The sequence below is a fragment of the Pan troglodytes genome, chromosome 14 (assembly GCF_028858775.2).
Source record: "Pan troglodytes isolate AG18354 chromosome 14, NHGRI_mPanTro3-v2.0_pri, whole genome shotgun sequence".
Classification (NCBI taxonomy): domain Eukaryota; kingdom Metazoa; phylum Chordata; class Mammalia; order Primates; family Hominidae; genus Pan; species Pan troglodytes.
Window position 1 is genome coordinate 40049814 of NC_072412.2, and position 21466 is coordinate 40071279.

Genomic DNA, 21466 nt, shown 5'->3' on the forward strand with positions numbered 1-21466 from the left:
GATACATGCATAGTGGTGTTTATTCTGTTACACAAACAGATCAGACAGCAATGAATAGAAACTTCTAACCTGATTAGTCCAATTCCCTTACTGGTAAGGGAAAAGTAACTCTAGATTCAACAAAAAACTTTTATTGGTTTGTTCTGAACAAAAAACGTGAATACATGCAAAAAATGCTTTGTTAAAAAAAAGGGAGTGATATGGCTTGGATTTGTCCCCGCTCCAAATCTCATGTTGAATTGTAAACCCCAATGTTGGAGGAGGGGCCTGGTGGGAGGTGACTGGATCGTGGAGATGGATTTTCCCCTTACTGTTCTTGTGACAGTGAATGAGTTCTCATGAGATCTGGTGGTTTGAAAGTGTGTAGCACCCCCTACCACCCTGCCTTCTGTTCCTCCTGCTCCAGCCATGTAGGATGTGCCTGCTTCCCCTTCGCCTTCCACCATGATTGTAAGTTTCCTGAGGTCTCCCCAGCCATGCTTCCTGTACAGCCTGCAGAACCATGAGCCAATTAAACTTCTTTTCTTTATAAGTATTACCCAGTCTCAGGTAGTTCTTTATAGCAATGTGAGAAGTGACTAAAACAGAGGACAACACAAAGATGAGGTATTGACAACCAATGTTAACAGTGGGGCCTCTCCCCCACCAGATGGATACAGTCATTCTACCTTTCCCCAGATTTAAAACATTACTGTATCATATGTTAACTTCCTAAATAGATCAGAACCCGCCTTTAGACTTACTATTCAGTTCTAAGGCATTGTGCTACATGCTAAGGTAAAGCTGAGAACAAGGCAGCCCCAGTACTTGCCACTATGAAATCTACAGATATACCTCATCATGCCTATTTCTGATAAACTTTCTTTTACGAATAAAGATGCAAATATTTGCTTCCAAACAGTTTTCTCAAATATCCACAACATCCCTGGCCAAGATATATGAATGTAAATGAACAAAAAGAGAAAGCATGTACCAATTTCTAAGTGATGAAAGTATTATTACTACAATCTCACATTTATGTAGCCTAATCTTCAAGTTTAAAATATCTTACTAGTTCTGACTGAACCAGAAAAGAAATCTATAAATCCCAGGACCTTATCATACATTTGGGTCATGGCCCACCATTTTGCTTCCTGTGGCAGTGGTAAGAAAAGAACATTCCTCTCTCTTTCCCTACAAAACAACTCATTTTGTTCACAGGAATATGGAGGAAGGCATATAAGAAAGTACTCAGTGAGCTGGGTGGGGTGGTGCATGACTGTTGTCCCAGTTACTCAGGAGGCTAAGGCAGGAGCATCACTTTAGCCCAGGAGTCCAAGTCTAGGCTGGGCAATACAGTAAGACCCCATCTCTTTAAAAAAAAAAAACTGCTCAGTGAAGACTTGATGAATTGAGTAGGTTTGGTTCCTTTTAAATGCCTCTTATTTTGTCACATTCATCTCAATATATTTAGGAAAGGAGAAATGGGAGATGACAAAACAGTACTAAATCCAGCAGATGAAACAGAAAATGTAATTTTCTTCTCCATGTAGGGCTGTAGTTTCTGAAGATAATACAGTTTAAAACCAAGTTAGGGGCGTTTTATGCCCCCACATCCTCAGGATTAGGACACTGCCTAAAGCTGTGGGGCAGCAAGGTCCTACTGGATGGAGACACACGTACCTGTAAGGGTGATGTCATCATCATCATCGTCTATGATTTCTTCTTCAGCAACATCCAGTGAACTCTCAGTAATCATGTCATTGGGCTCTTCCACACAGGCTAGACCGGCATAACTATTGAGAATATCAGCACCAGGAACATGTTCCACAATTACAGCAGGAAAAATAGCTGGATCACCAAGCTGGGAAGGGTTAGGGAGAGGAAAATGAAAACAAAGGATTAACACAGTTTTGCTTTTGTTAAATACTGCTCAAAACTATTTTATACTAGCCATCAATTTAATTTTTAGATCATCAGGCTGTATCTCTACAATCTTTCTAGGCATTAGGTAATTTGTATCTATTACAACCAAATAATGGCATTAAAATTTAAAAATGAAGGCCGGGCGTGGTGACTCACACCTGTAATCCCAGCACTCTGGGAGGCCGAGGTGGGCAGATCACCAGGGTCAGGAAATCAAGACCATCCTGGCTAACATGGTGAAACCCCATCTCTACTAAAAATACAAAAATTAGCTGGGCACGGTGGCACGCACCTGTAGTCTCAGCTACTAGGGAGGCTGAGGCAGGAGAATCACTTGAACCTGGGAGGCGGAGGTTGCAGTGAGCCGAGATTGCACCACTGCACTCCAGCCTGGGTGACAGAGTGAGGCTCCGTCTCAAAATAAATAAATAAATAAATAATAATAATAAGATGCCATTAATGCATAAGCATGAACCAAGAAGTGACATAAAAATAAAATGTTAATTGAATAAAATCTCAATAAAAGTTTTTTTGGCAAAACAAAAAAATCTGTGAGCTTAATATTACACTGTCGCTTGGCACAAAGGCCGTGTTTTAACAACAGCTTTTGACTTAAGTGGGAAAATTAACCCTCATTTTCTATTATTGTTATTTTCAAGTATGGCTATATTAAGAGTATAAATTATTACTCCTAATGTCTAGTTATAATATCACAGAATTTTAGAATGGAAAGGACCCATACAATTTAATGTAAGTCAGCTACCTCATTTTATAGATGAGGAAACTGACCCAGAGAGGGTTTTTAACAACCTACTAAAAACTCAGTTAAATAGCGGCAAACCTCATTAAGCTACTACTTCCTTTATCATTTTGAGATAATCGCACTTATAAAAGTTGCAAAAACAGCACAAATAATTCCCATACAACCTATATTCCCTCAGTTCTAACATTTAACAACATCTATTTATCATTCTCTACCTATATTGTTTTCTGATGTGTTTGAAAGTGTTAGACATATTGCTTCTTCATCCTACTTTGTGTTAATTTCCTAAATATAAAAATACTATCTAATATAAAGACAGCATAATTATCAAAACTAGGAAAATAACATTAATACAATACTATTATCTAATCTTTAGACATTATCCAAATTCCTAATTGTCCCACTAATGTCCTTTTAAAAAGTTAAAAAAAAAATCTTTTTTGGTTATAGGTTTCCTTTAGTAAATATCATGTTTCTTAATAACTCCTTTAACCTGGAACAATTTCTTTTCCTTTAATCTGAGAAGTTCTTTGCTCTTTGTCTTTCACAACCTTGACACTTTTGAAGAGTACAGGTCATCTGTTTTGTAGAATGTCTACCAATTTGGGTTTGTATATTTCCTTATGATTAGATTCAGTTTGCATTTTTGGTAGGAATACCAAAGAAATAATGTTATGTCCTTTCAAATACATCATGTCAGGGGGTCCAAAATACCTATTTGTCCCCCCATTCCTGGGGATATTAATTTTTAATATATATTTATGTTCATACTATTGAGACAGGGTCTTGCTCTGTTGCCCAGGCTGGACTCGAACTCCTGGGTTCAAGTGATCCTCCCGCCTCTGCCTCCCAAATAGCAGGGACTACAAGTGCATGCCTCCATGCCTAGATTAATTTTGATCACTTAGTTAAGGTAGTATCTACCAGGTTTCTCTATTATCAAGTTACTAATACGTATCTTGTGGGAAGATAACTCAAAACTATGTAAATTTTATGTTTCTTAACTAAACACTTCTCTATAAAGAATCTTCTCTTTTTCTTTGAGATGGAGTCTTGCTTTGCCGCCCAAGCTAGAGGGCAGTGTGGCGATCTTGACTCACTGCAACCTCCGCCTCCCGGGTTCAAGCTATCTTCTTAAATGTAAGAAAAAGTTCCTGCTCATAGATAATAATGCCAGGCACCTTGCTATTTTCCTTAAGTAAGTCTGCTATATTCAAAATATTATTTATGGTTTCATTGCAACTAAGCAGCCTCAATCTTTTAAAATTAATGTTTACAAAACTACACACTGAGGTTAGACATTACTTCTGTCATAATAATTTAATTACCTAAATTAAATATGCATCGTAGGTGCTAAACAGATAATATCCTTGCCTTCAAGAATGCTATGTTCTGAAATTTATGGTTAATAATCCTAAAACACATTTGGATCGTTTTATTTCAAAATGTTTCTTCCTGTTTCAGAAAAGAGGAAGCTAGCTAGAAAAGTAACTGGCTCTTCAAATAGTAAAACAAATTTTAAAACAGAAACTAGGAGGCTCAAAAATTATACTATAGAAGCCAGGCCTGGTGGCATGTGCCTGTAGTCCCAGCTACCTGGAAGGCTGAAACAGGAGGATGGCTTGAGCCCAGGAGTTCAAGGCTGTCCTGTGCTACAATCCCATCTGTGAATACCTACTGTACTTCAGCCTGGGCAACACAGCAAAACCCTGTCACTGAAAAAAAAAAAGAAAGAAAAAAATTATACCGTAACTTACACAAATCCACTTCACACACCTTAAAGAAAAGTGTAGCTAGCCTTCCCTTTCCCTTTTTTGACAGGTAAATTGTAGACATGCAATCCTAGCATAAACATGGACTTGTTAAAACACTTTTCCTTTTCTTCTCTTCTAAAAGCTCAATTAAGCTCCTGGGCTTCTAACAAGGCTTAGTCCAGAATTAAGCACTTTTATGCTGCAAAAACCCATGTACAAGGTAGGAACAGAGCTCATCACTTCATCCGCTGATAAGTCAGAGACAGGCGTGTAAAATGCAATTCACAGGAGCAGTTCTCACCCAAATGAAACCAAAGTATTCCTCCCTAACCAAATCTATTTGGCTCCTGTAGCTTGGGTAGAGAGTGCTAATGTGTACATAACAAGGGATACTTCCAAATTTTTGAATCTATACAGTTCTTGAGTTTTGGTTAACCACAGTTACTTGTTACTACTTTATTCCTTGTCCTGTTCTACTAACCAGTAGTTACTCTATTCTCCAGAATTCTCCTTTATAATCAATGTCACTTCTACCACAGTGCCCTTCCCAGAGGCAATCACTGCTACCAATTTCTTTGTTCCATAACAGACAGTAAATGTACAGTCAGGCATACTCCAAATTGCTTTAAACAATCATAATTAAATTCAGTTTAAATTTAATAATTTTTAAACTATTTAATAAGAAAAATTTCAAACACACAAGCGTCAAGAGAAAAAAATGTTTCCTTTGAAGCAAAAGGTTTATTAAGAATGAAAAGTAGTTTTGAAGTCTTTGGGATTAAAAAAAGAGAGTGGCCAGGCATGGTGGCTCATGTCTGCAATCCCAGCACTTTGGGAGGGCAAGGTGGGTGGATCACTTGAGGTCAGGAGTTCGAGATCAGCCTGGCCAACACGGTGAAACCTTGTCTTTACTAAAAAAATACAAAAAATGAGCCAGTCATGGTGATGGGCACCTGCGATCCCAGCTACTTAGGAGGGTGAGGCAGGGGAATGGCTTGAACCTGGGAGGCGGAGGTTGCAGTGAACCAAGGTGGCACCACTGCACTCTGGCCTGGGTGAAGAAGACTGTCTCAAAAAAAAAGAAGAAGAAGAAGAATGAAAAGAGACACATGGTTCTGTGATTTAGAAGGCAGCCACATGTAGCAGAAAAGAAAAACTGGGAACCAGGAGACCTAGGGCCTTCTCCAACCCTGATTTCATGACCTTATTTTCTGAACCTTTAAATGAATGAAGAGCACCAGTTGATCCTACAGGCCCTTCCAGGTTTTGCGTTCTTAATATTTTGAATTCATGGATTCTACTGTCTGAGCTTATAACATTTCACGAGAAGAGATTATTCGCTCTTACACACTAAAATGGGAGAGGATTAGCATGCACTGTGGCCACATAGCTGCTGCCATTGCTATTAACCAACATTTTTTAGTACTTAATATGCACGAGACATTTTGCACATTGCTTTACGTGAATTATCACTCTATTTAATCATCACAAAATGCTATGATGGAGACACACTGGACTATCCATTTTACACATGAGAAAACAGAGGCAAGGGAAATAATCTACTCCAAGTCATAAACCTAACTTGAACTGACTCCAGGGTCCATGTCCTTTACTTATACACTACTGTAGTCAGCTTTAAACATAGTAGATTTGTTCTGCTGGCATACTTACTTGGCTCTGTTTAGAAAACCAGAATAATTAAGGAGCTGTGTTTGAGGTGGAGGTATGAGTTTCACTATTATTTCCAAGGCTTCACCAATCAGAGTCTATAACAAAATTTCTCATGGGAATAGCCAGTTCTTCTTGGTCAGCAGGGCACTTCCCAGGATCACTCCTAATTTAGTCCTACAGCCTTCTCCTTCTGAGGTACTTGCTTTTATCATGAAAGGCATGGTCCATTCTTTTCTAGTCCACTGAGATGGGATGTATATTCAAAGTTGTTCATCTCTAGTTTCCCCGGGATGCTATTAATCCATATATAAGAAAGAGACCAACTTCAGATTTTCATAAGAATATGAATAGTTAGGTGCTGGGCGCGGTGGCTCATGCCTGTAATCCCAGCACTTTGGGAGGCCGAGGCGGGCGGACCACGAGGTCATGAGATCGAGACCATCCTGGCCAACATGGTAAAACCCTGCCTCTACTAAAAATACAAAAATTAGCTGGGCATGGTGGCATGAGCCTATAGTCCCAGCTACTCAGGAGGATGAGGCAGGAGAATCACTTAACCCAGGAGGCGGAGGTTGCAGTGAGCCAAGATCGCACCACTGCACTCCAACTTGGGTGACAGAGCGAGACTCTGTCTCAAAAAGAAAAAAAAAAAGAAAGACTATGAATAAGTCAGGTAAGAGGCTTGAATCTGTATATACAAAATACATTTAGGAAACACCTCTCAGGTGACTAGAAAGATTCTTCCCACTCTACTACCATAAATAGAAAAAAAATGCACACTCCTGAAACTCCAGCTGCTGATCTGGGCTCATGATGAACTGCTTTGTAAACTGGATTGACTAGTAACTGGCTAAAGTATGAGTCATCAAGAACCTAAGAACTGTAGAACCACACATTCTACAATTCCTTCTAGAGAACTGGTTCCCTACCTTTTAAAGAAATAGTAAAATTTCAAATGCTGAATTTTCCTAGGTTTACATTTTCAAAACAAATAAAATGTTGGGACTTATATTAGTTTGCTATGGCTGCTGCAACAAAGTACTACAAACTGGGTCCCTTAGCAGAAATTTATTTTCTCACAGTTCTGGAGGCTAAAAGTCTGAAATCAAGGTGTTGGCAGGGCTGGCTCCTTTTGCAGACTGTGGGGGAAGGAACCGTTCCAGGTCTCTCTCTTTGACTTATAGATGGCTGGTCTTCATGTTTACATGGGCTCTGTGTCCAAATCCAACTCCACTCACCCCCCGACTTTTTTTTAATTGAGACAGGATGGAGTGCAGTGGCGTGATCTCAGCTCTCCCTCTGTCACCTAGGCTGGAGTGCAGTGGTGCAATCTCAGCTCACCATAACCTCTGCCTCCCAGGCTCAAGCGATCCTCTCACCTCAGCCTCTCAAGTAGCTGCGACTACAGGCATGCACCATTACGCGTGGCTAATTTTTGGATCTTTTGCACAGATGGGTTTCTCCACGTTCCCCAGGCTGGTCTCGAACTCCTGAGCTCAAGCGATCCACCCAACTCGGCCTCCCAAAGTGTTGGGATTACAGGTGTGAGCCACCGCACCCAGCCCAAATTTCCCCTTTTTATAAGGACACCAGGTAGTGGAGTAAGGGCTCCCCTCTCCTGTAGTGTAACTTCTTTACTAATTACATCTGCCATGACCCTATTTCCAACAACCAAATAAGGTTACACTCTGAGGTACTAGAGGTTAGAACTTCAATATATGAATTGGTGTGTGGGTGTGCACGCAGGCACAATTCAACCAATAATAGGACTTAATTTAATTTAGTTTTAAGTCTGTCATTTAACAATTTGTTCCCTCTGCACGAAATAATTTGTATAAACTAGTCTTTTCATTGTTTCTAAATTGAGATTGGATATTACTCTTCAGGTTTCTTTGCTGAAGATCATCAAATCTTACCCACCTCAATTTTTTCCACACCATTTCAAACAGACCCTTTCCCAAGATTTATTTAAAAGATGGGCTTCAGGAAGATAGCAGATATTCATAAAATAGCCACACTCCTAATAGTAAGCAATAAGATGTTACCTACTTTTAAGAAATGAAGGTGTTGGCCGGGTGCAGTGGCTCACACCTGTAATCCCAGCACTTTGGGAGACTGAAGCGGGTGGATCACCTGAGGTCAGGAGTTCGAGACCAGCCTGGCCAACATGAAGAAACCTCATCTCTACTAAAAAATAAAAAAATTAGCTGGGTGTGGTGGTGTGCACCTGTAATCCTAGCTACTCAGGAGCCTGAGGCATGAGAAGCTTGAATCTGGTAGGCAGAGGCTGCAATGAGCCCAGATTATGCCACTGCACTCCAGCCTGGGTGATAGAGCAAGATTTCATCTCAAAGAAAAAAAAAAAGAAATGAAGGTTTCAATGCTTCTTTGATGCCTTAACAAAAACATTACATTCCATGTGACTGGCTGCTACTTTAAAAAATGACCTTCCAAACCTTCCAAACACTTCTAAAAACTCTCATCATTTAAATAATTAGATTAAGCATCTTTTCTTTTATTTGCATCATGAAATCTAATTAAATTCTACTGCTGCTTATCAATTTTCGCTGTACAGTGGGAAACATTTAAGAATATCAATATTTGACCCCACATGGGATAAAATAAATCAGACTATCTGGGGGTGTGACCAGAGCCTAATATTAAAGCTCCCCAGGTGAGTCCAATTTGCATCCAGGCTTCAGGACCACCGCTCTGAAGAATGACAACATTCAAAACTGCATTCCCTAAGTTGAGTCAGCTCTAATTATTCTTGCTAAGATCTGGGATATTAGTAATTCAAACAATTACATTTTTATATTATTAGATCTTTTGCTATTTGTCACTTGCAGATTATTTTCCCCTTTGGTTTTTGAACAGAACCAAAATAAACCACAAACCATGGGAACAAGAGAGGGAAGATCTCCTGGAACTAAAATCTATCAAAGATCAGGGTTTCCAAAGCTTCAATATCTAGAAGCAAATTACTGCAGTGATAAAGTAATTTTCAATTGTTTCATAACTTTCTTGAAGGTCTTAACAGCTCCAAAGAGATTTCCCCTTTCTATTAATTATAGATAAATTTAGGATATATGTTGAAAGCAAAATTTCAGCAAACATTTTTGCAGCAATAATAAAATTCAAACCAAGTTTTAGCAGAAGAGAGTCACAGTTCCCCAAATTTCAACATTGTCCACGATATAGTTTCCACTTGTGGTTGATCACGTATGTGGCAATACCATCAAGTTAAAAAGAGAAGGAAAGCGACCAATGTAAGCAGGACATTATGTGACTCCCCTAACTAGGCTTGCTTGTTCCACATACCACAATCCAAGGTCCTATGTGGATATTTCAGAAACCATGAATCATTATTCCAACTTCATTAATAATTTTGTTCATCAGGTTTTTGGGTATCAAAAAGCACAAGAACTTTCATATAACTTGTTTACCAAGTTTCTCTAATAGCAGAACTCAATCTGGTATATGGTGATTGTGAAACATCCCATCAAAATCCTCTCTAAAATAGCTTAAAATGAAATACCTACAAAATATTTTCCCAAAACAAAAAGCAAGTTAAATTTAGTCTCTAGCATTTTTCCAAAGCAGACACTACTTTTTAAAGACAGGTGCAAAACGAGCACACCTTCGAGTAGTTCACGCAACGTCTTTGCATCAAGGCAAGAAAACACCAAGAGGGGTCTGGTGCCTTACTCCTCCCACAGTCTTCAACAGCTCCCCTGACTCCAAAGCCTGTCCAATAAGCACACAAATTAAACACTGCACTTGCTATGAAAACACATCTTTGAGACAAATCCCTGTGCCCAGCCTTCAAATCAGACTGAGGCCCCAAAGCCTTATCCTATGAAGACACTGCTTTGAGGACTTCTGAATTATTCTTGAAATCACTTCCTTTTACATTTGATTTAAAAAACAAAAACCCAGCACCTCACTCTATTACAACACGATCTGACAGTACTTTACCATGCAGCAAATGCACTACATACACACATGGTGAACAGGGTGTAACAGTAAAAACTCAGGTTCTTATTTAAGGTAGGACTCCACCATGACCTGGGTATTTGAACTCATGCAAGTTATCCAGCCTCTCTAAGCTTTAGTTCCTACATCTATTCAAAATAAGAATAATAGTATCTTCTGGAATTGTTGTAAGAATAATGTGTAAATAAATCATTTGTGATAATGCATGGCATGTAGTAAGCAATAAATAAAATGTTTTGATGATTAAAGCCCTTCAACATTTGATACGGATAGAAATAAACACTCTCAAAAACTGACTTACTACAATCTCACATGGACAGGCATGGTTTTGTTTTTATTTTTTTGAGACAGGGTCTTGCTCTGTCGCCTCGCTGGAGTGCAGTGGCGTGATCACAGCTCACTGCATCTGTGAACTCCTGGGCTCATGCAATCCTCCTGCCTCAGTCTCCCAAGTAGCTGGGACTATAGGCGTATGCCACCATGTCTGGCTAATTTTTTTTTTTTGTAGAGATGAGGTCTCTCTATGTTGCCCAGGCTGGTCGCAAACTCCTAGGCTCAAGCAATCCTCTCCTGCCTCGGCCTCCCAAAGTGCTGGGATTATAGGTGTGAGCCACCATGCCTTGTCCTTTTTGTTTATTAATTATTTTTTGCTTTATTTATTATTTCTTTTGCTTTCTTTAACCTTTAAGCTTTGTTGGGATTTGATTTTGTTTTATTTTTAATGAGAATAGTCTTTTCAAAACATAGGTGAACAAACCTTAACCATCCACACTTAGCAACAACATTTAGCTTCAACTAAAAGCAAATGTTGATACATATGTGTGTTCACTTTGTGAAAATTCATAAACTGCATGCTTATTACCGACATACATTTTTGTATTAATGCTACACTTCAATAAGAAGTTTAAAAAGCAGAGGTCCATCTGATGGGAGAAACAAAACTTCAAAACATCTTCAAAATACTATGATGGTATTCCTTCATTACCTCATATAAACCATGATAAAATTAAAGGAAATCTCTACACACAGTACATCTACATGGATAAACACACACAAAAAATTAGGGTGACTGGTGAACAAAGTGAAAAGTTGAAATCCTTTCAACAAATCCCCATGGCACATTTTTAATAATTATCTTTGGGAATAAATAATACAGAACATATTTATATTCCAAGAGTATGATACATCATTGCTTCCTTTCCATATAGTGCCCCTCCTCAATGGTTTCCACTATTTCTAAATTCCAAAGTGTATTTTAAATGATTTCAGGAATTGATGTATTACACAAAGCAAGCTAGGATTGTGCAATAGATTTCCAAAGCCCAGTACAAAGTTTTCTGTGAAGAATTCTTCATAGCCAAATTCTCCACATACTTTAAAAAAATATGCCACTAAAACAGCTCCAAATATTTCTGTTGATTAACTCAAGCTCCCTGTAAACACTTTCTATATTCTTTTTTTTTTTTTTTTTTTTTTTTTAGACAGGGTCTTGCTCCGTTGCCCAGGCTGTAGTACAGTGGCACAATCACAGCTCATTGCAGCCTTGACCTCTGGGGCTCAAGCAATCTTTCCACCTCAGTGACATGAATAGCTGGGAGAACAGGCATGTGCCACCACACCCAGCTAATTTTTGTGTTTTTTGTAGAGATGGGGTTTTGTCATGTTGCCCAGGCTGGTCTCAAACTCCTGGGCTTAAGCAGTCCATCTGCCTCAGCCTCCCAAAGTGCTGGGATTACAGACATGAGCCATTGCGCCCAGGGTCCTATTCTTTATTATAAAATAAAAAGCAGTTTTAGCAACCAGGCAGAAAAGTTTATGTCGTAGTACCCACTGCTCAACACATTGGTCTAAATTATAAGAACATCATAGTTTTACTGACTACAGGTGTAGTACATGAGTCTAGTTCTTAAAAATGTTATACATAAATGTATTTGGGAAAAAGTAAAAAATCGCACTAATCCTAGATATAATCAGTATAAAAGACAATTTACTTAATAGTCTTCCATATTCTCTTTTTCCTTTATGGTTCTTTTTCTCTCTTATACCCTAGCATAATGGTTAAGAGTTTGGGCTCTCTCAGGTCAGTCAATTTCAATACAAGTGGCACTTTACAGTTTTGTGTTTCTGGGTAACATGCATTCCTTCAACCTCTTTGAGATTCCTCATTATACATGTTTTCCTTACTTGTAAAATGGGGATAACAAGAGTTATCACACCATACAGGCTTTTAAAGATGAAAATATAAAATGCATATCACATGCAGGGCCTGGCAAGGGTAAGAGACAATAAGTGTTCATTAATTATTAAACAACACATAAATTTTTAGATTAGCCTAGTGTTTATATGTGTGTATGCAAATTCTGCCAGGTTTTGGTATCAGTGTTATGTCAGTTTTGTAAAACTGAATTAGGAAACTCTCTCTGAACCGAAACTGTTTAAATGAGTTCATTAAATTTTTAAGACAGGGTCTCTGTCAGTGAGACTCCAGGCTAGAGTGCAGTGGCACAATCATGGCTCACTGTAGCCTCTACCTCCTAGGCTTGAGATCCTCCCACTTCCGCTTCCCAAGCAGCTGAGATCAGAGGTACAGGCTGCCACATCATGCTAATTTTTAAATTTTTTTGTAGAGCTAGAGTCTTACTATGTTGCCCGGGCTGGTAAAGTTGAAAATCACTCACTCACGAAACTATCTGGGCCTACTGGTTTTGTGCATGTGGGGATTGTTCCCTGGCAATTTCCTCAGTAGTTTCTTTCATTGTTACTGGCACATTTTCAAAGAAAAAAAAATCTACATTATTACCATTCCAAAAACTTAAAATATTTCAATGCATTAGCTCAAATGATATAGCAAATCCTTATACTGTTCTGCATTATCCCATCATCCCTTAAAATATAAACAAACAAATCAAGTGTCGTCAAGATTAATGAGGAAATTAACGAACAGCTAAAAGACAAATTATCCTCTAGTTGATACTCTAAAAGAGTGTTAGTAAATCAGAACTGGAATCTAGACTTATTTAGTAATTCAGCTAGGTTACTTTGAACAGTAATTACTCTGGATGCCTTTGTAACCCTGCCCTACAAATCTATCATAGGTGAAAGATTCTAATACAGGTCTCCTAGTCACTTAGTAATAAATTCAAGATAACATTATACTATAGAAAACGGGAAGAATACGATCTCTATCATACAGTGACTTGTAAGAATCCAAGTGTATACAGAAAAGACTGTAAACTACAAAGAGCTGTACAAGATGTTAGGCAGTGTTATCTTTACATTGTATTCAAGACTAAGGCAAGTAATGTTTTCTTGGCATGGAGGTTAACATCCAAAGATGCTGCTTTGGATGTTAATCTTCGTGCCAAGTATGTTTGGATGTTAACCTCCGTGCCAAGAAAACATACTTGTCTCTATTAGCCTCCTTACACTTCCCAATGGCGTTTGTTCTCTAATATCCTCATTTTTATGGATTATGTACCTGCTATAAATGTCACATAGATAAACATGTGGTTTAATTAAGGGGAAAAAAGGATTCAAGTGTCTGGTCAATGTACTTTCAACTAAAAAAACTCACTACAGCGCTGTGTAAAAAGTGTTCTCTAGTCTCTGTCTTTGGGAGTCTTTCAATATAATAAACTATAAAATAGAATACAGTGGTACCCCTAATGTAGTGATGACGGAAGCAGCTACTATGTTAAGGACGTCATATAGGCTTTATCCACTCAATCCCCACAACACTAGGCTATATATTATTGACACATACTAGTCACCCAGCCAGAAAAAGCTGAAATCTGAACCCAAGCAATCTGACTCTAGAGTCCACAAGTTTAACCACTACCAGTACAGGATCCTATAGATAAACTACTTAGAATTTATTACTAAGTCATAATGAAAGTCTCATTTCAATTAACGCTTGGATAAAAAATGTGTATTATATATAGATTGATAGTTATCTTCTAAATGATCACTGTATTAGACCTACAGCTGAAACAAGTTTGTTTTATTTTTCTTTTTTTTTGAGACAGGGTCTTACTCTGTCACCCAGGCTACAGTGCAGTGGCAAGATCACAACTCACTGCAGCCCCCACCTCCCAGGCTCAAGTGATCTTCCCACCTCAGCCTCCTGAGTAGATGGGACCACAGGCAGGCACCACAACACCCAGCTATTTTTTTAATAGAAACGGGGTCTCCCTATGTTGCCCAGGCTAGTCTCAAACTCCTGGGCTCAAGCGATCTTTCTGCCTTGGCTTCCCAGAGTGTTGTGATTGCAGGCATGCGCCACTGCGTCTGGCCAGTATTTGAGTGTTTCTGAAAAAATCCTGGCTTCTCTCTTGCACAGCACCATCAAAAACATAAAGGTCTAAGTAAAATGGTCTTTTCTCCAGAATTCCCCAAGATAATGTTTGAAATTCCATTGCAAATCCTTGTGGAGTTATTTTTTAACAAAGTCTAATCCTAGTGTAACTGTGTCATGACAATTGGCTTTCTTTAGTCTTTGCCTAGATTTTTCTTTTTGTAGCCAGGATAAATTACAATTTGGCCATACATCTCAAAAAGTAAGAGTCAATGCGAATGATCTATTTTCTTATTGGAATGTCCACATTAAAAGCTTAATAGTATTGGTGGGTTGTGTATGTGTGGGTATATGTAAACAGAATCAGTTATGAGGTAAACAAACAGGTAGTTTTTTTGGGGGGAGTATAGTAAATTTTAACCAGATTTAAATGTTTACTTTACTTACAAACTAAGTAGATTAATAAATATCAGAGTAGTCACTACCAGACTGGTAAGTGTTTTAAACATGCAGATTCCATATAACTCAAAGAATTTTAAAAAATCATAAAGGGGCAATTTCTGCTATGAAAAGATGGACTTTGACAAGAATCTTATACAATATGTACACAGCAAAGAATAAAATGAGGTAAGGCATCCTTGAATATAGGCAGTTTAGCTACAATAGAGTCTCTCCCAGAATGCAAAATTCATACTACCTGCTCATAGGTATGGGAGAAATTAGTGGTACTCCAAAAAAACTGAACAACGCCAGGGCAAACTATGTCGAAACAAATGTTAAAGGAAAATGCTCCCTTACAGCATAAGTCCACCAGATTTTTAAAATCCTGAGTCACAAGTTTATTGGCTTATTCTAGAATCAAGACAGCCATTCTGGATTATCAAAGGAAAAATGTGACAACAGAACAAAACAAAACAATCTGAATGAATTTGTATAACTGGTATGCAAGTCACAAAAATCACTTTCATCACCTCACTTACCCAGTTGGATAATAGAGATTATCCAGTGTAAGACAAGAGCTATTAAAGCTTTTTCTTGATTTATCTCAGGTCATTAATATGAGGACTGTTCCATGTGCCATGCTACAGGTAAATGCATTGCATAAACATTTAATGCTCATAACCTTGGGAGGTAATTCTGTTATTTTTGTGAAAGAAATAAAGCTCAATGATATGTAAAAACTTGCCTAAAGTTACACAGCTAGAGCCAGGCTCCCAAATTGATGTTTTTTTAATGCCATATCACACAGACTCTTGATTGACAAACATCAGTTTTCATGATTAAATGTTATGTCAAAGTTGTAGGCAGTGGACTGAACACACACTAATCAATCACTGTTTAAAAAATCATCTCCCACCTAAGTCTTTAAATAATACATTATTTCCGAATGTGTATGTTGAGGTAGGAAAGGGGAGGGAGGAGATTACAGATAGCTGGGCTTCCCAGTAGCTCCTTTCCAACAGAACAATGGAATTTTGTTCTAAATGTTCTTGTTTTTATTTTGCATATGCCACAAAATAAAGTAGAATAGCGCAAATGCAGAAATCATGTAAAACCATAAAATATAATAAATCATTAAACTGTCACCTAAAAGATCACCTTTTAGGAGGGAAGCTTCTTTCCTAACTTTAATCTTTGCATCATCCTGCTGATAAGTTTCCTGGTCTCATATCTTCAGTACTTTCAACATCACATTTAGTGGGAACAGGTTAAATGGGTCAGCTTACAAATGTTTTACCAGTCAAAATATTATAATGTAGCATTTCTAACAATAATTCCTTGGCTATTTTCCAAAAGAAGAATTGCTCTAATATTGAGAATTTTGGTTACTATTTCTAAAACACACACACACAATTATTTTCATCAGTACTCTCTAAATATGTTGAAAATGACCCTCTTTTTTAAAAAAGGCCAGTTACACTATCTGTTTATATAACTGCCTATCTTTTATGTGCTATGTGTTCACTGAAATGGAAAGAAGACAACAATTTTCAAGATCACATAGCAAAACTAAGACACATCAAAGGTATCAAATGTTAGGGGAAATTTTTTTAAGTTATTTTTAGAAGCAACAGAGGTGCTAATTTCCTTTTTTTTTTTTACCCAGGAAGGCTATTCTAGGTGATTCAGTATTTTCTGGGAGAAGACGTTGCCAACTCTATTTCTGACAAGAAACTGACCAACACAAACCTCATTTTAAAAAGTGTTCTTTGAAAACGTGTACAGAATGGATAAATAAAATGTGGTATATCCATATGATACAATATTATTCAGTAATAAAAAGAATGGAGTAATGATACATGGCACAACACAGATGAACCTTGATAACAGGATGCCAAAGTAAAAGAAGCCAGTCGCAAGACAGCACATATTCTATGATTCCATTTACTATAACTGAATTGTCCAGAATAGGCAAACATACAGAGACAGAAAGTAGATTAGTAGTTCCCAGGAGCTAGGAAGAGTGGGGAAGAATAGGTCATGACTGCTAACAGGTACAGATTTCCCTTCGGGGTGATAAACATGTCCTAAAATTGATTATGGAGACAGACATACAATTCTGTATAAACTTAAAACCATTGATTTGTACACTTTAAGTAGATGGATTATATGGTATGTGAATTACATTGCAATAAAGCTGTTTTTTTTTAAAAGGTACGTATACAGGTATGCCAGGCATAAGAACCATCTACCTGTAATTATACTAACTAATTAGCTAGAATTAGTAACACTTTTTTGCTAAAATCATAAATGCAGAATATAATAATTCTTCCATATTTTAAACTACTTTTCACCACTTACATGTTGCAGTGGCTAGCATTATTCAATTAGTGGTTAAAGGCACAGGCTGGGTTACAATTCCTAGCTTTATCACTTAGTAGCTATGAAATTACAGGCAAGTTGCTTCCCTTCGCCGAGCCTCACTTGACTCTTTTGTAGTGAGAATTAGGAGCACCTACTTCTTAGGATTGTTGTAAGAATTAAATAGGATAATCCCTATAAAGCACAGTGCATGGGGCAAGATGCTCACTAAACACTAGCTACTAAAATTCACCACTGAAAGTTTCTGAAGCCCATCTAGTCCATGTTCTACCCTATACAATGATCTTATCTTATTCATTTCAGGACGTTATCCCTGGGCCTCTGTGGGATGGCTAGGGGGCAGTTAAAGGAAGATTTTGCAAAAAAGAGTAATAAGTTCCTACTCTCCACACTGACTCCTCTTTCATAACAACTATCAGCTTCCTTGCTGCCAAGAATGGGCAAAGAGATAAGCCAAATGTTAGACCACAGGCAGGGTTGTTCCTTCACTTAACCTGAAGAGGGCCTCAGCCTTTATGCAAAGTCAGATCTCCCCTAGAAGGCAATCAGGCTTGTACCTGGGGGCTCTAAGACATAACTCCTTTGATAAAGACTTTTCCAAGTGTACCAAAAATAAACAAGCAACCTCTGTATATTAGTTTCACAAATGGCCAAGCTTTTAATGGATTTCTTAAGTTTGATATGACAAGATTTAAAAAGAAGGCAACCAAAGCAGATAGAACCTGGAATTTTAGGTAAATAACAGAGGATCCACTAAGTCCATGTACAGATCAGTAGCAACACTCTAGCTTCCTGCCCTTCTCATCACTGGCGCTGAGTAAGTTACACATTAAACACTATCAACTCATTCCTTCTACCTTACTTTATGAGGTACACCTAATCTCTGACCTAACAGAATCTTGCCATTCCAGTTGAAAAATGGCAGGTTGGTGTGACTTATCCTCTTACATACAGGAAATAGCATATAAGGAAAAAGGAAAGTTCTATATGAATGTTAGTTTCTCTGATTTTTTTTTGAAAAACAATTTTAATATACAACGGAGTAGAGGGAAAAACAAAAGCATCCACATGCCTACAACCAGATTTAATAAATGTGAACAACTGTCATTTAACACATTTTATTTATTTACAATTTCAATGACAATCTTTAAAAGTTATTTGAAGTGTTTTCCACTAAATGTACAACAGATCAGTTCCAAATACTTCAGAAAAAAGATTCCATGAGCATCTGTTTCTGGTCTTAGAACTGTAGTGACATGGCTACATTGTCCCTGCACCAAATGAGAATGTGGACAATAGGTCCTGGGAAAATGTATTCTGTGGTCAAGACAGCTGTGGGCAAGGTATCACCCTCTCATTATTCAGAGATGCTCTGATATGATAAGAACCATAACCGAACACTTATATATCCCAGATCATCTAGCAACAGGTAAGTTTTATCTATTTTATAGAAGAGATCACTTATTCAACAGATTTTAAAAAGAAAAAGAATCTTTAAGAGGACTCAGTGATATTAAAGGCTTTGGTAATATTAAGGGGAAAAAAGACAATGTCTTACTTCAAATAATTTAACACATTTGAAAAAATTAGTAATGTGTATATGAAAATTTAAGATGGCAAACGTTGAGACTGATAATAAGCAACAGAAATAACAGAATAAAGTTGTTAATTCTTGAAGGAATTATTTTAGGATGAGTTCCTGGAAAAAGTATGCTTTGTTCTAAAATCTTGAAAGATTATTAGACTTAAATATGCAACAGGTATGAATGTTGGAGATCATTTCTGAGCAAACAGTGGGGAAGCAGGAAAGCATTCTGGAAAATTACATAGTGTGAAACAGTCAGGCACACTGTGAAAAGTTTCTAACCGTAAATTAAGATGTTTGGACTGATAATGAAGTCAAGAGAATCTGTTAAAAGTTTTGGTACACTCCGCTGCTCTAGAACACCTCCTCTTCTTCATCTGTCAGATAAACTAGATCCTCCTTTGAGATCCAGTTCAACTTCCATGGTGAAGCATTCCCAAAGTTGCAGTGCAGTCAATGGCTCCATTCTCAGTATCCACAGCACTTTGCATTTATCTGTGTTACATTGAATAGTGTTTCCCAAACACTGCATGAAAAAATCACTGGGCAGCTTGTATAAAAGACAGCAAGGCACTGTTATTCTTTTTGTTTTGTTTTGTTTTAGACGGAGTTTCACTCTTGTTGCCCAGGCTGGAGTGCAATGGTGCGACCTCAGCTCACTGCAACCTCCACCTCCCGGGTTCAAGCAATTCTCCTGTCTCAGCCTCCTGAATAGCTGGGATTACAGGCATGCACCATCACGCCTGCTAATTTTGTATTTTTAGTAGAGATGGGGTTTCTCCATGTTGGTCAGGCTGGTCTCGAACTCCCGCTCTCATGTGATACACCACCCGCCTTGGCCTCCCAAAGTGCTGGGATTACAGGCATGAGCCACCGCACCTGGCACTGTTACTCTTTAACCTCCAGGAATTAGCAGTCGGAGGAAGCCAATTTACACCCTAGAGAGGAAAGTGCTAAGACTACCTTCTTATATTGTGATGAGATTCTATAAAAATTTGTTGTTCCACATGTTCATTTTTTCCATGTCACCAAACTTCTCTCTAGTGACTTAAGTCTATTAAACACAAATATGATTTGCCAGAAATTCTACTTTTAAAACCAATGACTGAAAAAAAACATTCAGTGTTTTTTTCATATAATATATCAAAATTATAAAAAGCATTAAACTATGCCGGCTGTTCTTCATTAAATTAACTCCGGGAACATTTAAGTAAATAGGTTTCCTTCTCTTTAGAAACTTGTATCCATAGACTTCTGCTTGCTTCTTCTTCTCATACATTCACCATGCTAACACGCTTGTTAAGATCAAACCAAAGCACCATTGCATAAAGGGATATTGCATTCAATACTGATGGGGTTGCTCTCCCATAGAAGTGCTTCATTCTCAGCTACAAATATTCCCAGTTTAGAACAGACAGCAACAACAGAGTTTTAAATTGTCAGCATCAACAGCATTGATATTTCCTTTCCAACACCCCCGCCATGACCCCTGCCATCTCCACTCAAGAGTGCCAAGCAATTCTGGAAAATATGAACTGAATAAGGGAAGATGATCAAAATGCTGGCAACCCTATTAATAGTGTCAGTTTCTTTAGACTAATATATATTTATAACCTAGACCATAACTGAAAACAAAAAATATATTCTAATCTGGTGCCTTCAGTGATTTTATAAACAGCCAAAACAGAATACATTATTTTAAAAGTCATAAATACTTTTTAACTTTAAAAAGTTAAAATCCCAACAGGGTTTTCATGTAGCTTAACAAGCTAACTCTAAAATTCATTCAAAATCCTATTCCAATTTGGGGGGAGGAGGATATCCTATCGGATATCAAATCTATAAATTGATTCTAATGAAAACAACGTGATACTGGCACAATATAAAAACAGTTCAACGAAGGAGAATACACTAGGAGGTTCAAAACTGAAGCCTGTACATATGGTAATTTAGTATTAACAAAGGTGGCAGTTTAAGTGTGAAAAACATAAAACATTCAATAAATGGTGAAGGGCTAACACCACTATTTGTGGGAGTGGGGGAAGAATCTTCAAATCATGAATACCTCACATCATACAAAAATAAACTGCAGATGGACTGAGGAGCCAAACATATGAAAGATACTAGAAGAAAACGTAGGCCGGGGGCGGTGGCTCACGCCTGAAATCCCAGCACTTTGGGAGGCCGAGGCAGGCAGATCCCGAGGTCAAGAGATGGAGACCATCCTGGGCAACATGGTGAAAGCCTGTCTTTACCAAAAATACAAAAATTAGCTGGGCGTGGTGGTGCGTGTCTGTAGTCCCAGCTCCTTGGGAAGCTGAGGCAGAAGAATTGCTTGAACCTGGGAGGTGGAGGTTGCAGTGAGTCAAGATCACACCACGGCACTCCAGCCTGGGTGACGAGGCAAGACTCAGTCTCAAAAAAAAAAAAAACAAAGAAGAAAAGAAAATGTAAAGAGAGTATATACTAATTTTAGGATTGACAGGAGTGAAGAGAATAAAGCTTTCCTAAGCAGAAGGCAAGAAAAGCCCCCAAAACTAATATTATTAATTTGTAATATTGACATATTTTTATTAAAAACATTTAAAATTTCTATAGCGCACAAGATATCACATTGTTAAAAGACAATACTAGACTGGGAGAAAATATCAATGATTCTAATGTAGTGACCATAA

At 37.9% G+C, this 21466-nt stretch overlaps 1 protein-coding gene across 11 annotated transcripts in view; it reads right to left on the bottom strand.

Moving 5' to 3' along the window:
- The window catches only part of ELF1 (E74 like ETS transcription factor 1), a 126561-nt gene that overhangs the window by 21977 nt on the left and 83118 nt on the right, over positions 1–21466 (bottom strand). For all 11 annotated transcript variants that reach the window (XM_024348533.3, XM_063792476.1, XM_016925226.4 and 8 more), the window contains one exon: positions 1663–1843. In XM_024348533.3, coding sequence (XP_024204301.1) covers positions 1663–1843 — 181 coding nt within the window. The remainder of the gene's footprint in view (positions 1–1662; positions 1844–21466) is intronic.